The sequence below is a fragment of the Rhinolophus ferrumequinum genome, chromosome 4 (assembly GCF_004115265.2).
Source record: "Rhinolophus ferrumequinum isolate MPI-CBG mRhiFer1 chromosome 4, mRhiFer1_v1.p, whole genome shotgun sequence".
NCBI lineage: Eukaryota > Metazoa > Chordata > Mammalia > Chiroptera > Rhinolophidae > Rhinolophus > Rhinolophus ferrumequinum.
Window position 1 is genome coordinate 44,271,204 of NC_046287.1, and position 23,154 is coordinate 44,294,357.

At 43.8% G+C, this 23,154-nt stretch overlaps 1 protein-coding gene and 1 long non-coding RNA gene across 2 annotated transcripts in view; one reads left to right on the plus strand and one right to left on the minus strand.

The window, feature by feature from the left end:
* The window catches only part of STK24 (serine/threonine kinase 24), a 102,779-nt gene extending 94,208 nt beyond the window's left edge, over positions 1-8,571 (minus strand). Inside the window, exon 1 of the mRNA XM_033104461.1 lies at positions 8,214-8,571. Within this exon, the coding sequence (XP_032960352.1) occupies positions 8,214-8,255 (42 nt within the window). The 5' untranslated portion in view covers positions 8,256-8,571. The remainder of the gene's footprint in view (positions 1-8,213) is intronic.
* Positions 8,572-9,472: 901 nt separating this feature from the next.
* LOC117021481 (uncharacterized) overlaps positions 9,473-23,154 on the plus strand; it is a 36,850-nt gene continuing 23,168 nt past the window's right edge. Inside the window, exons 1-2 of the long non-coding RNA XR_004422865.1 lie at positions 9,473-9,800; positions 14,818-15,007. This is a non-coding gene — a long non-coding RNA (uncharacterized LOC117021481). The remainder of the gene's footprint in view (positions 9,801-14,817; positions 15,008-23,154) is intronic.

Consider the following 23,154-nt stretch of genomic DNA (forward strand, 5'->3'; position numbering starts at 1 on the left):
GAGCTGGAAAGTGGGTGGTGGGAAGAAAAACCGAGGGGGAGGAGAAAACAAATGCTAACGCGAGGTGAAGAACACAGAGAATGGACCCCATCCACAGCGCCAAATCCCCAATCACAGTAACCGGTGGCACAGGCACCTGCGGGAGGGGGCGCCTCCAGTGAGGAGCTAAAGAAGCCGTCAGACCCCCGACTGCCTTGCCCACCATTCCTAGCAGACGGCCAACTGCCTTGTGGCTCCTTTCAGGAAACAACTGAAACCATATTCCCTGGAAAGGAAAACAGAGGGTTTCTAGAGCACAGTGACACTACGCAAGACGCTGTGCCCACACTCTGTCCTTTCCGTCCATCCAGCACTCAGGTGGGCATGAGGCTCAGGCCACAGAAGAAAGCAGGCATCAGCCTGAGGGGTGTGCCAAGTGTGGACAACCACCAGGCTGGACCAGGGTCAGAAAGCTCCAGGGAAGGCTCCCCCAGGAGGCAAAAAGTATAAAAAGCTAAAAGAAACTGACATAAGCCACTCAACTGCTCTGTCCAGTAGAAGCACCTGACATCACCATGGTTAAAAAAGCCCCACGCAAGGACTCAGCTTTCCAACCAGCGTGGTGGTCCCCCACTCTGACCTCAGTGGCATCCGAAGGTGGCCTCCACCACAAAAACAGAGACCAAACCAACAAAAAAGGGGGGGAGGGTGGAGGAAGAGAATCTACTGAGGATTAAAAAAACACAACATAACTGCAACTATCATAGTCAGGGACATAAGAGCAGGTATGTCAACTGCAACCAGAAAAGGACACTAAAATAAAGGAGCATTCAGAGAACCAAAAAAGAGCTCTTAGAATTTACAAAGCAAAAGCAGAAATGAAATACTTATTAGAGCGCTGGAGGGTAATGTTGAGATAATCCCAGAAAGCCAAGTAAAAAAAAAAAAAGCAGAGATGGAAAGTAGGTTTTAAAGGGTAAGAACACTTGAAGACCAGCGCAGAAAGCCCAACATCCCAATAGCTTACGCAAAAGAGAACAAAGAAGAGGAATGGGAATCCAAGAAACAATTCATCAAGAAGACCTGCGTTGCCAAATTAAAAGGGCCTACAAAGTATCTGCCACAAAAAAATGAAAATAGACCCACACCAAGATGTCACTGTGAAAATTCAGATCCTGCTAAATTCAGGAAGAACAAAACAGCTTGTGTACACCGAATCCCCCGGCACTGCAACACTGAAAGGTAAAACACAGTGAAGCAATGCCTTCAGAATTCTGGAGGAAAATAACTTCTACCCTATGACTATACACCATGCCCAACTATCAATCAAGGGGAAAGGTGAAAATAAAGACATTTTCAAATAGCCAAAGGCCTCAAAAAAAAACCCTATCTCCTGTGTACCTTTTTCACAGGAAGACATGTTCCACCAACACAAGGGTGTAAACCAACAAAGGATGACGGTGACACGGAAAACAGGCCACCCAGCAGAGATCAGCAGAGAATCCCGGGGACAAAGGCAAAAGCAGCCAAAGGTGCACACAGTGTGGAAGCCTACCAGGCTAGGCCAGGCAGGTTGGAGTCTCAGGGGAAGACTTCTGCAGGAAGGTGAAACAAATAGCCTGTCAGTTCTCCCGGAACTTTCTCAGAGACGGTTTCAACAACTGGGGTGAGTTTGGGGTTGAGTAAGTGTTACGATAGACTGAATGTGTGTGCCCCCCAAAATTCCTATGTGAGACACAACCCCTAATGCCATGGTTTGGGGGGACGGCCTTTGGGAAGTGATTAGATCACGAGTCCTCAGGTTTGGGATCAGTGATTTTATAAACGAGACCGACCCCAGAGAGCTCCCTTGCCCCTTATGCCACTGAGACTGGGTCTAGGAAGTACCCCAGAATCTGTCTGTCCTCAGCTTCATCTTGGGCTTCTTAGCGTCCAGACTGTGAGAAATAAAAGTTTATTGTTTAAGCCACGCAGTCTATGCTACTTTGTTGTAGCAGCCTGAACTAAATACATTACCAAAAAACAACTCCCCCAAAAGAATTTCAAAAGTTAATCCTGGTTTACTAGTTTACAAGGACTATTTACAGTCAATTAATGTACAGGCTGATCTAACCAAAGTTACAATGTAACGACACTAGGGAGAGGGAAGGAAGGTAACATGTCAGAGAATGAGGCAACAAGAGAAATCCTCATCTTCACAGATAATGCCAGAAACGAGGGGGAGAAAGTAGCAGCAATTTTTTAAATGTTCTTTATAAACAAAGAAGTAAACACAACAATCAACTAAGAGAGATCAAAGGGACTGCCTTTGGGGAGGAAGAAATGGAGGCAAGAGGCAAGTAACTGCCATCTTTCCAAACCTTACAAGAAGCCATCTGACTCTTTAAAACATATAATTTCTTTATAAAAACTAAACAAAAATCCTAAATAATTAAAATTTTTAAAAAGGATTTGGGTCTTTCTGGTCTTTCAAATTTTAGGGCCTAAAATCTTTTTTAAAAACACGAAGAGATTGAAAATAATAGGATGATAAACACCAGCTACATATTTGGTAATAACATAAAACTTGAGATGTTGCCACAATTTATTCAGATACCAATAGGCTGCTGACCAGATAAGGTTCCTTTTGCTGACCAAGAACCCTCATGAGAATATAATGAAAGGTCTCTAAATAGACTGCCTTTGTAACCCACAACTTGAGATGTTTTATACTTTGTAGCAAACAAAGGTACATCTTGTTTTATTTTTCTCTAATCTCAACCTTGGAAACCAGGGAGCCTTTTAGGATTAGGAAATTCCATAGTCACCCTCAGGAGCCAGGTGTTGCAATAGGCATGTTTTTCTTTTTCCCAAAATATCTGGCACTAAGAGTTTTTAAATACATTGCAATGCAAAAACATGAATTATGGGAAATGACTGGCCCAATGACAGCGATTGACTCTAAGCAGCAATAGAGGGATAACAGTGCAACTTCTATTTCCTGCACAAACTCCTTCCTGCCACAAGATTCCATTAATGATAACCATGCTCAGCTAAAGCAGAAAAAAAGCCACAAGAGGGTTGGCTGGGTGCGGTCCATTTCCTGCAGGTACCAAGTTTCCAAGCAGGCAACTCTGAATCACTGGGAGAAATCACCCAAATAGAGAGTAAAGTAGCATGTTTCTCAAGAGATCACCAGACTCCTGGACTCTGGCTTTAGCATGACTGTAAAAACGCACTAGGGAGAAGCAACAACTACCAAGGGGCTCATTTCTTCAGTAACTACTCACTGCATATTGAACTAAGGTCCTAGAAAAATAGTCTTCAACTGAAGAGCAGTGTCCACCTGCATCAAAGGAGCCAGCTCAGCTACACGCATCAGAGCCGTACCTCAAAGATGAGAACAAAAATTACAAAAACGAACAAGAAAGCAGTGGTGATGACTGCCACTTACCCCTAACTACTCTCTGCTGGAAGACTGTTGCTACATTAGCTGCCTAGAAAAATCGAATCTGACCAATTGCTACTTGACGCTCACTTGGTTCTATGTGAAATACTATCAGGAACGTTCAGAAACAAAACATCCTGGACACCTCTACGTTATATTTTTTCATTTTAATTTTTTAAAATCTTCCGACGACCCTCCCCCCAAAATATACACTTTTAAGCAAATATGTTCTTAACCCTGTTAAGTTTTGGTAACACAGGAAAAGAGGGAATATGAAGTATTATTGAAATAGGTATCTTTTTTAAGAAACTAACAGAAAAATGTGCCTTTACTTATTCTTCAGCATAAAACAGCAGAAAGGGTCAAAATAAGAGGGGGGGTGGGACAGAGTAAATAAAAGAGTAAAATGTTCACTGACAGTTCAAATGACCAAGGTTTAAATCCACCTTGTGAAAAAGTCCACCCTGGCCACCCTGCTGACACCAGCAGCTCCAACCACTCAGGCTTCTCTGCTGAGCTCTCACTGCCTGAGGTTAACCTCACCTCACCCCCGTCATGCCACTGCCTTTCAAGCCAGCACCCAGCACTCCCCAGAACCCAGCTCCCTCTACCTTCTCCTACCTACCACCCACAACTGAGAAAGCAGGGTTCCTGAGTACAGAACACTCAACCCTGCCCTACTGCAGCCAGGAACCAGGCCCCCTTTCCCTGGGTCCATGCAGTTCCCTCACCCCCGGCTCTCAACACCATACAACACCTCTGCTGTCTGCGCCCCACTGTCCTTCATGTGGATTGGCCCTCACGAGGCTGGGCCTTCCTGGGGACAGGCCCGCAGGAGGTTCTCACCTCCGTCTCCCATGGCTGCTGGCACCACACTCTGCAGACGAATATGCTGCCTGAATGCAGGCTCCTCATCTAGTTCAATGTGCTGAGACACCAGGCCACGTCCTACAGCTCAGCATTTCCCTCAAGGTGCTTTCACAATCTAATTCTCACAAATACTCGAAAGGTCCACAATTGTGATACACCCACCTTTGCCCTGGGTGCAAATGGTAACAGACTGAACATGGGAAGGTCTCTTCCATGGAAACAGGAAAAAAACTATGGAAATGTGACACTAAAGAGGAAAAAAAGGGACAAGAGCACTTAAGCCACAATTAAATGCAACTGTCTGTTGCCTTCATTTCCCAGATTTTGCAGAGCACACAGGCTGCAGCAGGGTAAGCAAGAGCACTTGAGAAAAGCTCCCAAAGCATCCCAACTGGCCATTACCGTCTTGCACTGTATCCCCACACAGGGGACTTCTCAGGCAAGGGTTTCTCCAAGCAGCTAGCGCAAAGGAAGGATAATGCTAACCAGTAGAAATTTTAAGTTCTCTCGCTGTTCCTATAAATTGTCTGTACTTTCAAATATGAGAATATCTTAAATTTATGACATTCTCAAAACATGCTAACTTAACTCAGGTTTCACTACACATGTGACACAGCTAATCAGTACTTTTCAAACTTGGGTCAAATCACTCAGCTGTGAAATCAATTTAGTGTTGCAACCCGCTCCTTTTTCTTAAAATATATCACATAACAGTACTTCACAAGTATTAAGGATCAGGACTATCTTCCAAAATTTCTGTTTCCGGTCTTGATGTAAAATGTATCTCTTACATGGGTCATAGTCCAGAAAAGTTCAAAAGTGACCGACAAAATTCTGTGAGAAATGTATAAACCAAAATATAATTCTTCTCAAATTTCAACTTGTAAAAACTATGCCGTGATCAGTGCTCTTGCCTCCAACTGAAGCTTTATTTTCTTTTAATCTGAATTGAGTGAAACACCAAATATCCAATGAAGGACAGGGAGTGGTTAAATCTACACAACAACCTAATTTCTTTATGTCTATTCGTAGTTACTACATTCAGTTCACGATTTCTATTTTTTCCCCCTATGCTAATATGAAGCTGGGGTGTGGGAAGTAAAAAAGAAAGGCACCCTGGCACCCTTCATTAAACATTAAAAACAGATTTAGTCATCAACCCCTCAGCCAGGACCTGCCACATGAAGTGGTCAATGACTGCTGACTGAATAAAATACCAATCTCGTATTTCTCGTTTCTTCACCACACCCAAGTTGGAATGAAATGAATATTAATTTTTGTAAAAGTAGTAATACAGCATGGTGAGTATGGTCTTGAAGGCAAGAAAGACCTGGTTTCAAGTCACAAATTTGCCCCATCTCACCTTGGTCAGTTCAATTAGTCTTTAGTTGATTCCCAAATCTAGAAAATCGCATATAATAACTATGCCTCAAATGGTAACAAGTAAGAAACAAGAGGCATAGAAATGATTTGCAAGACACTGAAAACTTATGTTTACACTAAAATGTTCTCTCATTCAGGCTTATTTTGTAGGCATCTTTGCCTAGGCTGCCTGAATTCACTGTACTGTCTTCCTAAAACTTTTAACCCAGCTCCTTATAAGCCCTGGTCAGGAGATAAGAGAGAAAAAAGAGAGGGATGTGAGATGTATCAGGACAGAGCACAGAAGGGTTAGTAGTTCTCCTGTTTTATCCTAGAGAACAGGCCAAGGCGGGTGTGCCTTTAATTTAATCCCCAACAACACTGAGGAAAAGCCTCCCTGGGCAGTAGCAGCTGCTAATTCAAAGTAGGAAATAAACGTGCTTGTTGTTTTTCTTGGGGGGTGCGGGGGGGGGGGGGGGGGTGTTCATTCCCAAATAGCAAACTAAAAACAATTATCATACAGTTTATACATGTACTTAAATATAGGGATGACTGTCAAAAGCCACCTTCAACTCCTCTACAACTCTAACAAGATGAAAATTTGGTTTTTTCAACTAAATAAAAATTTATCAGCTTTCATACTGAGAAAGCAAAATAAAAACAGTTCCTTTGTAACACTACCTAGTAAATGCACTGTATTTGGGCGGCAAAGTTATTAAATGAAATTCACCTTCTTTTCCCAAGATTTAAGAATTTTGGCCCACACTCTTGAAGAAAGAAAAAAGTGAGGACAAAAAAAGGTACCTGGTAACCATCTGATACTGACTTCAGGGCACCAGCTAGTGAGGCTTTTAAGTACCTTTTTAAACTGATGCTCTCTCCACAAAGGCGGAATACCTCCGTGGTAAACTCTCAGGGAGGCATTTGTGCTAGACTGCAACCTGATTAAAACAGCATAAAAGTCCGTCTAAAGGAAAGATTGAGCAGACGTATTTTTTTTTTATTTTTTTTTATTTTTTTGGTCACTACAAGAAGGCCTTCTTGCTCTACTGGTCAGAAATCATTTTTCAGCCAGTTCACCCTGCCTTCCTGCATCTCAGTTCAAACCAAACCAAAGCAGGAACTTTAGGAAATACCAAGAAACCACATCTGATTTTTACCTAGTGGTCAGCAAAAGCTTAGCTTTTAAATGCACGTTGAGTTTAAAAACTCTTTGGATGAGATTCAAGGACAGTTTTCTTCAAGCTCTCTCGGTATTAACTTTAACTGCTACTCCTTAAAAAAAAAAAAAACTGAGGCTAGAATTCTGGTAACTTTATGTTCCTATATTTCAGTACTGCAAACCTAAACAATGAAATCGTTTTCTTTTTATGGTTTTAATGAGAGAAAACGATGTGCGTCGAAAGAGAGGAACAGATTCCCGGCTTCTAAAAGGCCAGGTCCTCCAGCCCCGTTCCTCTCAGCCCTCAAGAGCGAGGCAAGAAGAGAAAACAAGCCCGTGGCTGTCTGTAGGATAACTAATCCACTTAGATACTGGGGTTGTGTTTTCATGATCACTCGTTTAGCTAAGTTGGGAGAGCAGAACGTTAATGACATACCCTAACTGCATCGTGAGGTTTTTAATCCTAATGATTTTGACACCTCTTATGCGCTTACACGCATTACAAATTAGCCAAGCAGGGTGGTTTTATTTTTCAAAGGGCTAAAAACGGTGCCCGATACAGAAAAACTTGAACGCCTTCATGTAATTTGAAATTCAACTTCTCCCCACCCCAAAAAAGTCAATGGTAGGCCAACATGCCACAAAGTATCAACGGAAAGGTTTACTGGGAAGAACTCATCTGGATTCAATCAATTCTCAAAGTAAAAGCCTAGTGTCCCAGGACCGGGCGGGTCAGCCTCGGCTCGGGACACTCGAGTGCACGCTGTCCCAGGGAGTCCTTCTGCACGGTTTACAGGCTCGCACTTTCCCCTGTGTCTGCACCAGAAGGAAACGCGCGCTGGAAGTGGAGCTGGCAATTGCACCTCCCTCCACCCTATCCCGGCTCCTCCACCCGGGCAGGGCCCAGGACTAGTCCTGACGCGCCCGGGGCTCCCCTCCCGCCTCTCAACTTTACCGCCCGCTCGCAGGGAGGGGACAGGGGCCTCCAGCACCCGCCGCGCGCAGGCAGGGCCCAGAGACCGCGCCGGGGCCTCCAAGGGCATTTCCCCACATCACTTCTCCCCCGGGGCTGGGGCCGGCGCTGGGCCTGCAGCTCCGGAGGCGCTGGGGAGACAGGGGAGCGGGGAAGAAGACGGCCGGCACCCCCACATCCCTCCCTGACCACCGCGACTCCCAGACGGAGAGGGCCGCCTCCAGGCCGCGGCCCCCAGGTCCCCGCGCCGCCCCCCGTCCCCGAAACGCTGACCGCCGAGCCGGGCAGGGGCGCCCCGGGCACTGAGAGCCGGACGCGGGAGGCCGGCGCGACCCCGGAAGGGGCAGCGTGGGGGGGGCCATGTTTACACCGCCAAGTTCTCTGCTTCCGCCCCGGCCCGCGCATCCCTCCCGCCCCTCGGCGGCCCGGCTGCTGCTTACCTGCATGCCGGGCAGGCCCGACTGCACCGGGGAGTGAGCCATGGCGGTCAGGACGGCTAATTCCTGGGACGGGACGGCCGGGCCGCGGCGATTCGCGCGGGCGACGAGGCCCGCGGGCCAAGCGCAGCCCTCGGGCGACGAGGGCGGCCGGCCAAGCCCGAGTCGGAGCCCGAGGCCACCCCAGCCCCCGCAGGTCCCGGGCCGGATGGTGGCTCAGCAGCCGGCGGCGGGCGGCGTCTCCATGCACAGCGCCGGGAAGGGGCTGCGAGGGGCGCAGGGCCTCGCCGCGAATAGCTGCTGCTGCTGCTGCTGCTGCTGCTGCTGCTGCTGCTGAGGCTGAGGCTGAGGCTGAGGCTGAGGCTGCCGATGCCGATGCCGCCGCCGCCGTCGCCGCCGCTAGGCTAGAGCCGGAGGCCTGGAGTCGGAGTGGGCGCGCACAGCCAGCCCAGCCCGCGAGCGCCGAGCGCGCCCCGCCCCGGCCCGGCCCCCGCGCCCGCCCCCGCGGCCCGGCCGGGGACCCCGCCCCGCGCTTCCGGGAGGGGGAGGAGGCTCGCGGTCGCCAGCTGCCCTAGGCCGCAGCCGCCGCCTGCCGGGGCGGGCGGGGATCCGAGTGTTGTTGCGCGCTGCCCTTTGCCCCCAGTTGGCGGCTATGAGCGGGGAGGGGGCCTCAGCCTGAGCGGCCTCCCGGCGTGGGAAAGAGGGAACCGGGTGGGACCCAGGAATTGGCTGTGTGCCCACCCCCACCCCCACGCCTGGGCCTGGTGGGAGTCCTAAGGGGGTCTGGACGGCGAGGGAGCGGTGAGCACCAGCTCTGACTCTACCATCTTCCTCCTGCCCTCCAAGCGAGCCCACCCTTTTCCTTCTGCCCCCAGGAAACGGGCTCCAGGCTACCTCCCCGAGGGCATAGTCTGGGGCTGGGAGACTTCGGGAGGGAGAATGCCCAGCGGGGCCTCAGCCGGTGGTCAGCTCAGAACTACCAGGGCGGAGTTTCTTCGGTGTCTCCGTGAAGTTTCCAGCCAACCCGAGGAGGAAACCGAGGGGAGAGGCCGAGAGCTGTTCATTCTGAGTGCTTTTGCTGCTTGAAAACAGCCCCGCTTGCAATACTAGGCGCTGTAAACTTAGCTAAGAAGCGAGGGGGCTCAATCCCACCATCTCCGGGCTCAGGTTCCAGGCTGCAGCGTCCACCATGAGAAGGGAAATGCAGGGGAGGGAGGGAGGGGCAAGGAGGAAGGGAAGACAATAGAAGGAAACCGTGTCTAGACTTACCCCAGCCCTCTCCCTCTCTGCTGCCTCCAAAAGCCCCAGGTCCGCTCTGGGCACCACTTCTGTCTCCACCTTTTAGTCTCCAACTACAGAGGAAAGAAAGAAGGAACGAGTCTGCTGCCTCCAGAAAGTATTTTATTTACAATGACAGTGGTAGCCACTGAAGTGATCTGCTGTACCTCAGGTTGTTGGGATCCTGGCACCTCATTCATGCCCCTGAATGAAAGCCATGTTGCACCATCACTGTGTGAGGTTGGACATACAAAAATGAGCCCCCAAGAGTTCACACACTACTGGAGGAAATTCTAAAAGTTCTCCACCGAGGTAAGGAGTGTTTATTCTCTGAGGTGTCATTGTATTGAGAGACTTTCAGTTCTCTCTGTGCTCTGGATTAGACAAGGAGGGGGGTGCTAAAATGTACTCCCTGCTTTCCCTTTGGGAATACACGATACACGTGTTTTTCCTTGGGATTCTCCAGGATACCTTCAGATAGCTTTACCGTTGTCACTGGTACACTAACTGCACTGAGTTGTAAAGCCCTACCGCCCCCAAGTATTGGGAAGAGAAGGTGGCAAATGCAAAGTGAAAAAAAAGCATGGGGGTGGCCGGTTAGCTCAGTTGGTTAGAGGTTGGTGCTAATAACACCAAGGTTGCCAGTTCTATCCCCACATGGGCCACTGTGAGCTGTGCCCTCCTTAAAAAAAAAAAAAGGAAAAGCATGAATCCTGATACCTAGGATTCACCATCTTTTGTAAATTTTGTGTACCTAAAAAAAATGGGTACATAAAGAGATGAACAGTAAAACAAGCAAGAGCATAAATCTTAAAAATGTTCATAATCTTCAACCCAGGAATTCTATTAATATTTAGAAACAACCAAGACATGCATAAGAATGGATATAAAAAGATGCAGTTCAGTGATATTTATAATCATGGGAAAACTGGGAACACATTAAAAGTCTAATAGATATTAAGTAAATGATAGTATATTCATACAGTGAGTACCACGTAGTCAGTAAAAAATGATGTATTTCAACATTTAGTAAAATGGAAAATATTTTCATTTTGTATTGTTAGAAACAAAATGCAGAGTACAAAACTATTATAGTCTGATCTCAAGCTACTTCATGTATATGAAGTTATATTTAACATATATATCATTTACATGTATGTATAATTTTATGTATATATTTGTAAACAGAAAAACCTGAAAGTATATACACCAAGATTTAGCAGTAGCTTTTTCTGGAATTAAAGATGATTGTTTCAGTCAGTGGTCAACCATTAGAGACCATCATGCTAAGAGGTCTCTCCTTAGGATCAGCAATCAGAGCAATAACGTGATAGCAAGATAAGAAGGAAGAAATAGGACGAGTGGACAGAAATGTTTGGGCACTAAGCTGAGGCATTACCGTAGGAAACACAAAAAACACAGGGGCCTGTTTTGTAGTGGGCCAGTTTGCAACAAATAAGCCATAGTGGGGCATTGGACCACAATACCCTGCGTATCAAAAGTATTCCAAATCCTTTTTCACCTCCAGAGACTAGTAAGGCTAAGAACAGGTATGTTACAGTAGGATACATAATTCATCTGGACACAATTACTTGCATTCTTTAACTGGTCTATTTCCCTGTACCCGGCTTATCTCCTCACCACAAGTGAACTTCATTTCCTCCTTTGACCATATTTATACAATTGAGCATCATTGTCCTTGAAAGAGAAGCAAAATAGGAGTTACTGTTCCGCACAGTCATAGGCAGATATTTCCCAGTATTCCGCAGACAGTGGCCTTCTCCCTTTGTTTTAACAGAACACAGATGATGGACAGGGCCTGAGCCCATGATGCGATCCTGCCCAATTGCTCATTGAATCCATTCATACATTAGCACATTTTTTGAATGCCAAACACATGTCAGCATCTGGTTCAGTGCTGGGCGTATAAATACTAGGTTCTCAGATGCCTCTCATCCTATCCTCGGGACGTGGTCTCCCAGAATCTTAACTTCAGAATTTTACAGTACCACAATTGATTAAATTTAGAGTCACAATGTGTATAGTTCCACTAAGGAAAGAAGAGGATTATCCTTTCATCCTCTCCCTTTTGTCACTTCCCTCCATCCTCAATTTATAATTCCAACAGATCATATACTACTGTAATTTCAGGAGAGATTTTGAGGGTCTCTATAAAGATCATGCATTTTCTGGTCTCCATGGAGATACTTACTAACCCAAGGAATTATTTTCATCCCTTGGCCCTCTCTGTCTTTTGTGTTGACCTAAGGACATGAATTGAGCGTGAATTGTGCTCTGACACATATTCGGGACCACAAAGGACATTTCCATTCCCCTATATAAAGCCCCTCCAAATATAGAACCCTTGTGTATTGACTTCCCCTAAGCCAGCTCATAGCCTCAGCAGAGCTCAGAATGCAGCCAGAAACAAGAATTCAACAATCAGTCCCTTCACTTCTTCTGAGTTGAAAAGATAAACACCCCCAAATGCCACTTTATAAAGAACAGCTAGACAAGTAGCACATTAGCAATTTAAATTTACAGATTAAAGAAAGGGACTTACATGGTGAACTTTAAAGAGAGAAATATGAGTAGCTTGGATAAGTAACTAACAGAAGGCTTGACAAATTTCTACACATGTTTAGCAGGTGAAGACACAAAAGAGGAAGACAGATTTATTAAGATCCGTATAAAGCAGCATGACTAGACATAGTTGGATGACATGATATCAAGAAAATGTATGCTAAAGCCCTAGGAAAAGATCCAGCTACATTGGGGAACAGTGAAAGGTAGTTGCATTCTGTGACTGAGGCTCAGAGGGCAAGCTCACAGCACCATCATTCTAAGTCAGTTTTTGGTTGCACCCTACATTTGTTTGCTCAGGCTGCCATTACAAAGTACCATGGGTGGGGTGGCCTAAATAACAGAAATGTATTTCCTCATAGTTCCGGAGGCTAGAAGTCCAAGATCAAGGTGGCAGTAGAGTAAGTTTCTTCTGAAGCCTCTTTCCTTGGCTTGGAGGTGACCATTTTCTTCCTGTGTCCTCCCACAATCTTCCCTGTGTGTGTGTATCCTGATCTTGTCTTATAAGGACACTCATCGCATTTGGCTAGGGTACACCCAAGTGACTTCATTTTAACTTAATGACCTCTTTAAAGACCCTATCTCCAAATACAGTCACATTCTCAGATACTGGGGGTTAAGACTTCAACATATGAATTGGGGTGGGGTTGGGGAGACACACGATTCAGCCCGTAACACACCCCTTTCACTATGTATGCATTTCTGGTCAGCGCCCTGTTCCTCCAGGCTCAGGTCCATGAGCAAGAGCTTGCTTTTCCCTCTCCAAAGGCCTGTGGACCTTGTTACACACTTCACATTTCTGCTAATAGACATTGTTTCATATTTCCTTGGGTGTAGTCTCTAATCTTTATCTCACATGGAAACCAGAGCACTAATCTCCAATCACTGGACAACTGAGAGCAGAAGCAGGGAATAGAAGCAGGTGTTTGCTTTGTAAAAATATTTCTAGGGCCGGCTGGGTGGCTCAGGTGGTGGAGCGCCGTTTTCCTAATGCTGAGGTCACAGGTTCGATTCCCACATGAGCCAGTGAGCTGCGCCCTCTACAGTTAGGGTTGTGAACAATGGTTCTCCCTGGAGCTGGGCTGCTTTGAGCAGCCAGAGGTCGGTGTGAGCTGCCGTGGGACGCTGGGGGCTGCTGTGCTACCAGGAGCGGCTGGTGGCCAGCATGAGCAGCTGGCAGACGACCAACTACTGACTGCCTGAGCTGGGGGGAGCGCAAGGCTCATGATACCAGCATGGGCCAGGGAGCTGTGTCCTACACAACTAGACTCAGAGACAACGGCTTGAACTGGAGTTGGGGGTTGGGGGGAGGCAGAAGAACGAAAAAAAATTATATATATATATATATATATATATATATATATTTGAAATCATCTGGAATACATGGCAAAACCTGCCAGAAAAGAGTTTAGAGTATTTTGTAGGGGGTACATCAAAAGTGATGAATACTCGTTTCAGCCAAAAGGTTATGCTGTAATAAGGTCTGTCTTTAGTGCCTCTGTCATCCCTGAGTAACATTGCACTTGGAGATTTACCAGGATTGGAGGCTGAGTCCCCAAAGGGCCGGGGGGCTTTTAGTTGCACATTCCCAGCGTGGCAGTTCTAGGGACTCACACTAGAGAAGTTTAGGCTGGTAAGAAGGGCAGACCGGAACAGGCTCACTAGAAAAACTCTCATGTGCCATTTTGCCTGGTAAAGAGCCAATTAACAGAGCTTGTCACCCTCTAAACAGTGGCCACTTGACCCTGCCAATCAGCTTATAAAGGCTTCAGTAAACAAAGACTCATCAATCTCTGTGTGTGTGTGGATTTCCCTCCCTCTGGAGGCTGGGTTTGCTTTCAGATGTACCCAGAAAGGACATAAATGAAATCATCCCCTGAAGGGTGATTTCATCCGTACTCCAGTCACAGAACTGTTAACACCAGTTCTTAAAAACCCTTGGCCTTGCTTTCTGACCAGGAAGACAAATGGTGGGAAATGGTTTTAATTTTCTCTTCAAGAAGATCTAGGGAATTACGTGCTTAAGGAGGATTGTATAGCCACACAGAGGTAAAATGTACCTATGAGTTACAGGCACTGGTTCCTGAATGCACATAACCAAGTATGCTTGGAACCCTCGTGAAAATACTGACCTAAACACTACCCTTTCCTTCGCCTGCAGAAAAGCTAAGCTTGTAGTCCCTTGATTTTCTCTACCTTGATATTCCAGCCCAGTTTTATTTGTTTTCCCAAGAAGATGTATTAGTGATGATTCTATTAGTTAGAACTCTTTGAATAACAAGTGACAGAAACCTAGCTCAAACTTCTGTAAGCACAAAAGGGAAGTTTTAGCTCAGTGATAGAAATCCAAGCTTGGCTAAATCCAGGAGGGTGGGTTCAATGATAATATCAGAATTCTGTCTTTATGTCTCTCCTCTGCCAGCCTCTGCATAGCTTCATCCCCATGTAGATTCTCTCAGTGTGGTGTCAAGAGTCCTTCTAATATGGTCCTTGTAATCGTAGAGAGAAGAGAGCGACTTTCTCTTCCCCAGTGTCCGTGTGCCACATCTGGTGGAGGAACTCAAATGTGTGTGTGTGCATTCTTGTGACCAGAGAGCAAGAAGACACAGGAAGCCCCATCCCAATAGCATGCAGTGTGGAAGAGGCAGTTTCCCAATGGAGAAAAGCCTGGTCCTGGAACACTCCACCCCTTGAAGGCCCAGCACATGCACACACTTGTGCACTTACACGGTCTCTTTTTCCGTAGGTAGAATTTCTTCCGTAATCCTCCTCCGCCAACATAGTACAGCCAATCCATGTGTATGCAAAGCAAGTCAAGCTCAAGTGCCTTCTAGTTAGGTCATCCGTTTTCTCGTCCAGGGGCTCTGGATAGTATGCATTCTTCTTTGTCAAGTCTGGATGTGGCTTACCACAGGTCAGCAGTCTGTATCTAAATGGTAAGTGTTATCTTCCTAATGTGCTTAATATATTATGGAAAAGAATATTTTTGATTAACCACTTTAAAAACTCTCACTTGAAAAGGGGGAGAAAGGGAAGTGAGCAGGCATCACCATGAGTCCATCACATGCAGTTGACCCGTGAACAACACTGGTTAGGGGCGCAGGCCCACGCACAGTCGGAAATCCACACGTAGCTTTTGTCTCCCCACAAAGTGAGCTACTAATAGCCTGCTATTGACAGGAAGCTTTGCCAATAACAAACAGTGGATTAACATGTGTTTTGTATGTTATATACATTATATACTGTATTCACATAATAAAGTAAGCTGAAGAAAAGAAAATGATGAGAGAAAATACATTCTACAGTATTTATTGAAAACAGTCTGCATGGAAGTGGACCAGTGCAGTTCACACCCATGTTGTTCACAAGTCAGCTGTACATGGTACCTTCCTGGAAAGTGAGGCTGTTGGGTGTGGGGGGGGGGCGGGTGCGTGAGCCAGCCACTGGAGCTGCCCTTGGCTCTGCCCTTTGAAAGGTTCTACCTTCTCTGTGGTCCTCCATGGCTACACAGGAGTGGAACGTGGGGCAGGCTGCTCCTTCTGGAGGCTGCACGACTTGACCAGCCCTGCTCCTATTGGTGAAGGTTTGGGGTCCTGGGGATTGCCTTAGTGCAGAGGTCCCAAACTTGCTCCTTAACAGCACCCTTAGCATCTTAGTAATTTATTCATAGCATCTCTGAGCCAAAAGAAATACCTAACAGTCCAATTAACTAAAAAGCTAGGTAAAAACAGCTTGAGAATTTCTGTCTTAATAACTTAGTAGCAATCTGAAGAAATAATCCTGCAATTTAAAAAAATATTTTAATTTCATTTGTAAGTAATCACAATTACTTGCTAAGGGGACATGTGTTTCTGTTGGAAACTGCACACCGTTCCAGACCTTAGAATCACACTGGACACCATCACCTTCAGTTCTTGTTACATATTGATATTTGTGCTTTTTGTCACAGCACCTCCCAAAAATATAAGCACCTGCTTTGCAGACATATGACATCATTGAAAAGAATGTAGCATAATCGCATGTTAAAACTGTGGACTACCTGTCAGTGTGGTGTCTGACAGATGTTTAGTACCGCTATTTCCTGAAAAATTTTAAATATCCCATGGTTCCACTGTGAATTCTCTACAGTACTCAGGGTGTGTTGGGGCCATGGTTTGGGAACCATGGTTTAGAGATTAAATAGTGACTAAATTGCTCTGGTGATATAATTCCCTTGAAAACTGAGTAGGAGACCAAAGTCATCAACCTATGGAGTCCGAGTCCTTGAATGTGCACCTTTCCATTGCACCTTCTGGCCTTCCCTTATGGAGAGCCTGTAGGTGTTGGGCAGTGGCACACCAGTATACCCACATCATGGGCAGAGCCGATGGCGGAGAGTGTTCCCTTCTGTTTAGACCCGTGTGCCATACAAATACTATGCTTCTGTATTTAGATGTGGGTGTCGTCAATTTTCATCGTCTGTACCTATTGAGTCCAAAGTCTACAAATGATCCAGGTCCTGAAGCACAACTGGTAATAGTTCAGCCAGCTCAGACCAAGGATCATTCAGGTCAGGGACCACCAGCTCTCCAGTTACAGGGACTCCTACTGTCTTCCATTCAGTCCTACCTGCCAACTACCCAAGTTTTCTCTTGTATCTTTGATTCCTGGTTCCAGTTTTTTTACTCATCTGGACGCTTTTGGTTTCACATGACAGAAACCCAATTAAAATTAACTTAGAGAGAAATAGCAATTTATTATCTTGTATAACTGGGAAATTCAGTATTTATAATTAAGTCACAATCAAGTTCAAAAAGAAAAATTGTAAGAGGTGCAACTAGCTTCTGACAACTCGATTTGGGGATTCAGATGGTAATCCGGACTCTATGTGTCCTGTTGTTTTGTCTCCTTGGCCTCTGCTTACGTTACCTGTTAGGTGGGCTCTTTCCATGGGAGAGAAGGATGGTTATGTCAGCCTTAGGTCTCATCACCCTCATAGCTTGCAAGCCTGGATTTAAAGGAAGCATCTTTCCTGATAGCTCTAGTAAAGTTGTAGGGAGGATTGTGATTGGCTGGGGCACAGGGGGTGGAGTGGGGTGGGGTGTGGGAGAATCATCCCATTATTACCAGAGGCAGAGGACAGATCGGCGGAAGGGAAGGGAGTGTGATAACCTACATAAAGCAACACTGAGCAGACCAGAGCCCTATACCTACTGAAATGGGGGAGTTGTAGGTTTGCTTTGTGTAGCTACTTCATCTGGCAGTGGGAAAATCTTTCATATTAAATTCAGGACCTTCTCATGGAGTTATAAGGATCGGGGTTGGCAAACTTTTCTGTAAAGGGCCGAATAGTCAATATTGTAGGCTTTGTGGACTGTATGATCTTCACTGTTCTGTCAGCAAAACAACCACAGACTATATGCATTCAATTTAGCATGAGGCTTTCCAAGGACATTTGGTCTAAAAACACAGTTGGCAGACCCGATCTGTACCTCGGGTGTAGTTTGTGGAACCTTGCTCTAGAAGAGTGACCGTGGTCAGCTGGGTGAGTGGTCAGACCATTGAGTAGAATTCAAACAGGACAAGTTTAGGGAAGCGCAGGAAGGAGGAAAAAGAGACTTCAGCCACATGGATGTGGAGAGTTGCCAGAAGGAGACCAAGGAGCCATCCTGGACTACTCTGTAAGCCAACCCATAACACGGAATTACAGTTTGAGGTAAAGGCCGAGTCCAAAATATGTATAACTGCTGAGAACACGAGGAGGCAGGTTTCCGTCCTGAAGATTCAGGCCTTCCGGGACATGAACAGTGGACCTTCATAATGAGAAGGGAGTCCTAGACGAATATCTATGAAGAATCGTTAGCTTCTTAAGGTCAGGGTTCAAGTTTAGTTTCTTCTTGTGATCCCAAGAGTGCTCCTGGTATGAGGATACAGAAGAAACACATAGTAAATACTTGCTTATTTATGTCAGACACAGGCAAATTTAAAAATTAAAATTCTATCTACAAAGTGCCTAAAAATATAGGGAAACTAGCACATATACACTGCTGGTGGAAGTGTAAATTGACATGATTTTCCTAGAGTGATCTTAATGTAACAAATATCTTCAAATATTCATACTTTTTAATATTATATATAAATATATATATATTAAGATATTACACTTAGGGAATAATTACAAGTACTTAGAAGTACATAGGAAGATAAGCATCATATTGCTGTTTATAACAGAAAAAAATAAAAACAATAAAAATATCCAATTATAAAGGTTTGGCCAAAAAAATATGATTCACTCATAGAATGGTATAAATTCTATTTAGCGACTTAAAATTATTGTGTAAATTAATATCGACATACTTATTGTAGATATTCACGGATGCAAGGATAAGTAAGAAAGACATGCAAGAATAAGTAAGAAAATTAAGTTATACGAATGTATATATATAACATTTTTCAATAGAGTATACGTAGAGTTATGCTTCTAGCAATGGCTGACTTCAGAACAATTCTGCCAATTAAGAATGACTACATAGACACAGACAATAGTTAGTGGTTACCAGAGGGTAAGGGGTGGGGAGGGAGGTGGTAGATAAGGATAAAGGGGATCAAATATATGGTGATGGAAGCAGAACTGACTCTGGGTGGTGAACACACGATGGGATATGTAGATGATGTAATACAGAAGTGTACACCTGAAATCTATGTAACTTTACTAACAATTGTCACCCCAATAAACTTTAAAAAACAAGAATGACTAGAAAAACTAGACCAATTAATTAAGAGACAAATTAACAAAGAAAGAAAAAAACGTGTTTGAAGTTATCAGAGTACTGGCAATTTGTGGAGCCAAGATCCAGAAGAAAGGGAAGCCAAGAGAGGTGAGCCTGACGTTTGGGACTGCTTTTTGTCCTTGAGGCAGTCGCTAATTTGAAGGAGACAAATGAGTGGCAAAAAGAGCAAAACAGAAGTTTCTCACTTTCACAGGGCAAGGTAGGCAAAGTTTAGATGTGTCTCCTCTGAGGGAGACACATTCTGGCAGACAACCCAGGCTTTTGATTGGGAACACAAAGCACTACATCCTAAGAGTAAGGGTGAATCAGAAATAGATTAATTATCACAAGGAATAAAGTCTAGCTTTAAATCAGCTCAATAAATTAGATTAAGATAATCTGCCCTAGCTTTGCTGTATGCCAGAAGTAAACATAAGTCCTTTCTGGACAAAGATATCATCTCAAGTCTCAAATCAGGTCTATATTTTTTTCCATAAACAATGTATGACACTCAATTGAAAATAACCCAGGATAGTGAAATAGAACTTACATGATAAAACTAGGCATACAAGAAAGCAAGACTTGACAGAAAGCCAAGAGACAAAATACAGAAACAGACTCATAGGAGATATTGAAGTGATAAGAATGAACATTAAAATAAATGTGACATATTCAAGAAATTAAATGACAAGATGGAGAATTCAGACAGAAAACTAGAAACTATAAAAAAATCAAATGAAAATTCTAGAAACAAAAATATAATTCAAAATATTTTTAAAAATTGATGGGTTTAAGAGCTGGTTGGATACAACCAAAGAGAGATTTAATAAACAGAAAAACAATGTGTGTGTGTTGGTATGTACATACGGAAGCTCAAAACAATGTTGAATAAAAGAAGGCAGACATAAAAGAATACTGTACATACAGATTAGTGTAGTTCCACTTATATGAAGTTTAAAAACAGACAAAACTGGGGCAGCTGAATGGCTCAGTTGGTTAGAGTGCAAGCCCTGAGCAACAGGGTTGCCAGTTCGATTCCCACATGGGCCAGTGAGCTGCGCCCTCCACAACTAGATTGAAGACAACGAGCTGCCACTGAGCTTATGGAGGGGGTGCCGGATAGCTCAGTTGGTTAGAGCCCGTGCTCTCAACAAGGTTGCCAGTTCAATTCCCGCATGGGATGGTGGGCTGTGCCCCCTGCAACTAAAGATTGAAAATGACAACTGGACTTGGAGCTGAGCTACACCCTCCACAACTAGATTGAAGGACAACGGCTTGGAGCTGATGGGCCCTGGAGAAACACACTGTTCCCCAATATTCCCCAATAAAATTTATTTTTTTTAAAAAAAGCTCTTATTATGCTCTGTGTTGTTCAGGGATTTCCCTAATAAAAAATAATAAAAATTTAAAAACAGATAAAATTATAGTGTTAGACATCCAGTGTAGTTAAATTTGGAGAGGATAAAGGGACTAACGGTTAGGTGGTGGAATGAGGGGGTCTATTTCTTGCCCAAAGTGGTTACAATGGTATATTCATTTTGAATTATTCATCAAGCTGTGTATGATTTGTGTACTTCTTTCTATACATGTTATACATCAATATAATGTTAAAATATATGTGAATACATACATGTAAACATGAAAGGCTATTAAGAGATTATATTTGAGCATTATGAACAATTTTTCTTTTTTCTTTGTTTTTTCTGCTATGACCATGGATTCCTTGTTAAAAAAAAAAAAAGGAAATAGAAGAAAAAAAGAAAAGATATATTGGCCAGTTTTTATTTATTATAATTCTTCTGATCACAGAATTGAGATTTATATTTGACTTAAGAAGGAATCTCCTAGAACTAAAACTTGTTAAACAAACAAACAAAAATAATGGATTCTTCTTCCATAGCGGCCTTTCAAAATAGAATAAGTGTTTAGTGTGGTCTTCCCTGGAGGCATGGCTGTAGACCAGAATACCTCTTCAGATTCATTTTGCATCCATGATCCTATAGTTTTCAATATAAGGGAGATATATCAAAGGAACTTCTTTTATAATGAGTTTACCTTCCAGGTAGTGAGCTAGTGGCTGGGAATGATAATATGTAATAATGTTTTTAGGACGTCAGTCTATGAAGTTCATATACTTATAGATGAAATGTGATGAAGTAGAATAAATACCACTCATTCATTAATAATTATGAACTACATAGCATAAGCATGGAGTTTATATTCTAAGCAAACAAACAAACAAAATATAACACATCAAGTGGTGATAAGTGCAAGAAAACAAAGCAGAGTAAGGATAAAGAATGATGGTGGGATGGTTATACAGAGTGAGCTATTTTAAATAGGATAAGGAAGGCCTCTGTGTCTGAGGACATTGGAACAAACACTTGAATGAAGTGGGTGAGTGATTTATGGGCTTTTCCAGACTTGAGCAGTCCAGAAAAAGGCAGTGTATTTGGACCATCCCAGAAGGAGCAACAAGGTCAGTGTGACTGGAACAGTATGAGTAGGCAAGAGAGAATGGTAAGAGATCAGGTAGCTTGGGGCAGACCACATAGGGACTTGTGGTCCATGATAAAGACTTTAGCTTTATCTTTGTGAAGTGGAAAACTGTTGGGGAGTTTGGAACTGAAGCATGATATGATCTGACTTAAGTTTTAAATGTGTTACTTTGGCTGCCGAGTAGAGAACTGATGGTGAAAGGCCAACTGTGGAAGTAAGATTGTTAAAAGGTTCTTGCTCTTCTCTAGGCAGGACATGATAGTGGTTTGACCACAAAAGTATTACAGTAACTAGGGAAAAGGGACACAATTCTCAAGGTATTTTGAAGGCAAAGACAATAGGATCTGGTAAAGGAGTAGATGTTGAGTATAAGAAAAATAGAGGAGTCAAAAATAACTCCAAGGCTTTTGGCCTGAGGAACTAAGAGATTTGAGAAGCAACATTTATTGAAATGGTAGTAGTCTTGAGAAGTACAGTTGGGGAGGGTATGGGACTATATTAGCAGAATCAACACATTATTCTGTTCATAGAAAGGAGGCAGCGCTAAAAAACAACTGAGTTAGGCTGGTAATCCTTGAATGGATGACGAGAACCATCTCCACATTTTGATAGTGACTTTACAAATTTTACACACCACAGATAGTTTCTAATGCTAAAAATTTTAAAACAACTATTTGCTATTTAGTTCGAATTGCTCTTTTTTTTTTAATTGTTGCATTTTAGTAGGGTCATAATTAACGGCAAACCATAATACTCATTCCTGGAAACCATTTTAACTCACGCACATCCTTAATTGCTGACCTCAAGTATCTCCCTTTCTGGGAAGCTTTCCTTTGCCTCTTCAATTGTAGGTATTCCTCCTGTAGATTTCCATAGAACCCCAAGGATCCTTCTGTCACATTTCTTATCAAATATACTGTCTTATCATCTATTTTTCTGGCTGATCAAATGGATAGGCTCAATCATGTTTGAGTACCCAGTAGCAGACTCAGGACTTGGCCCTCAATAAAAAATGTGGGAAAGGGAGAGAAGGAAGGTGTGAGGGGTCTGGAATGTATTGTCTCTTCATTACCTGGAGATTATTTCATTGCAACACATCCACCTTGCTTCAGTTCACTCTTGGTCCATTGGTGAGAGAGAGGTAGGTGTATTCTCTAGAAATGTCCAGTGTGATTAAGTGGAAAATTGTAACATGATGACTTCTGTAAGCATCTTAATAGCTTCCCTGTTGCAATTGTATTAATACCATGTTTTCCTGAAAATAAGACCAGGTCTTATATTAATTTTCGCTCCAAAAGATGTATTAGGGCTTATGTTCAGGGGATGTCATCTTGAGAAATCATGCTAGGGCTTATTTTCCGGTTAGGTCTTATTTTCAGGGAAACCCGGTACTAGAATTACAGACCAGAATTATCCAACAGAACTTTCTCTAGTATGGAAATGTTCTGTATCTGTGCTGCCCGATAGAGTAGCCACAAGCTACATGTAGCTACAGAACACTTGCAATATGGCTGGTGTGACTGAGAAACTGAATTTCTACTTTAATTTAAATTTCAGTAACCACATGTAGCTAGTGACTACATTGGAATAGTGCAGTTATAGACTCTTAAGTCATATTTTCTAATTTCCTCACTTTACAGAGGAAGAAACTCAGCCTTAAGAAGCAATGGTATTTGCCCAACTTCCTAATTCCTTGTACTGAAACATGTTTTTGATTTTGTCACTAGCCATTCCTAATGTGACCTTTGTGTTGCAATCTCCTTCTTCCTTAAAAACTTAATTTTCAGATAGCCAACCAAATGCAATCCTTTCAGACTAGTAACAGTAATAGACCA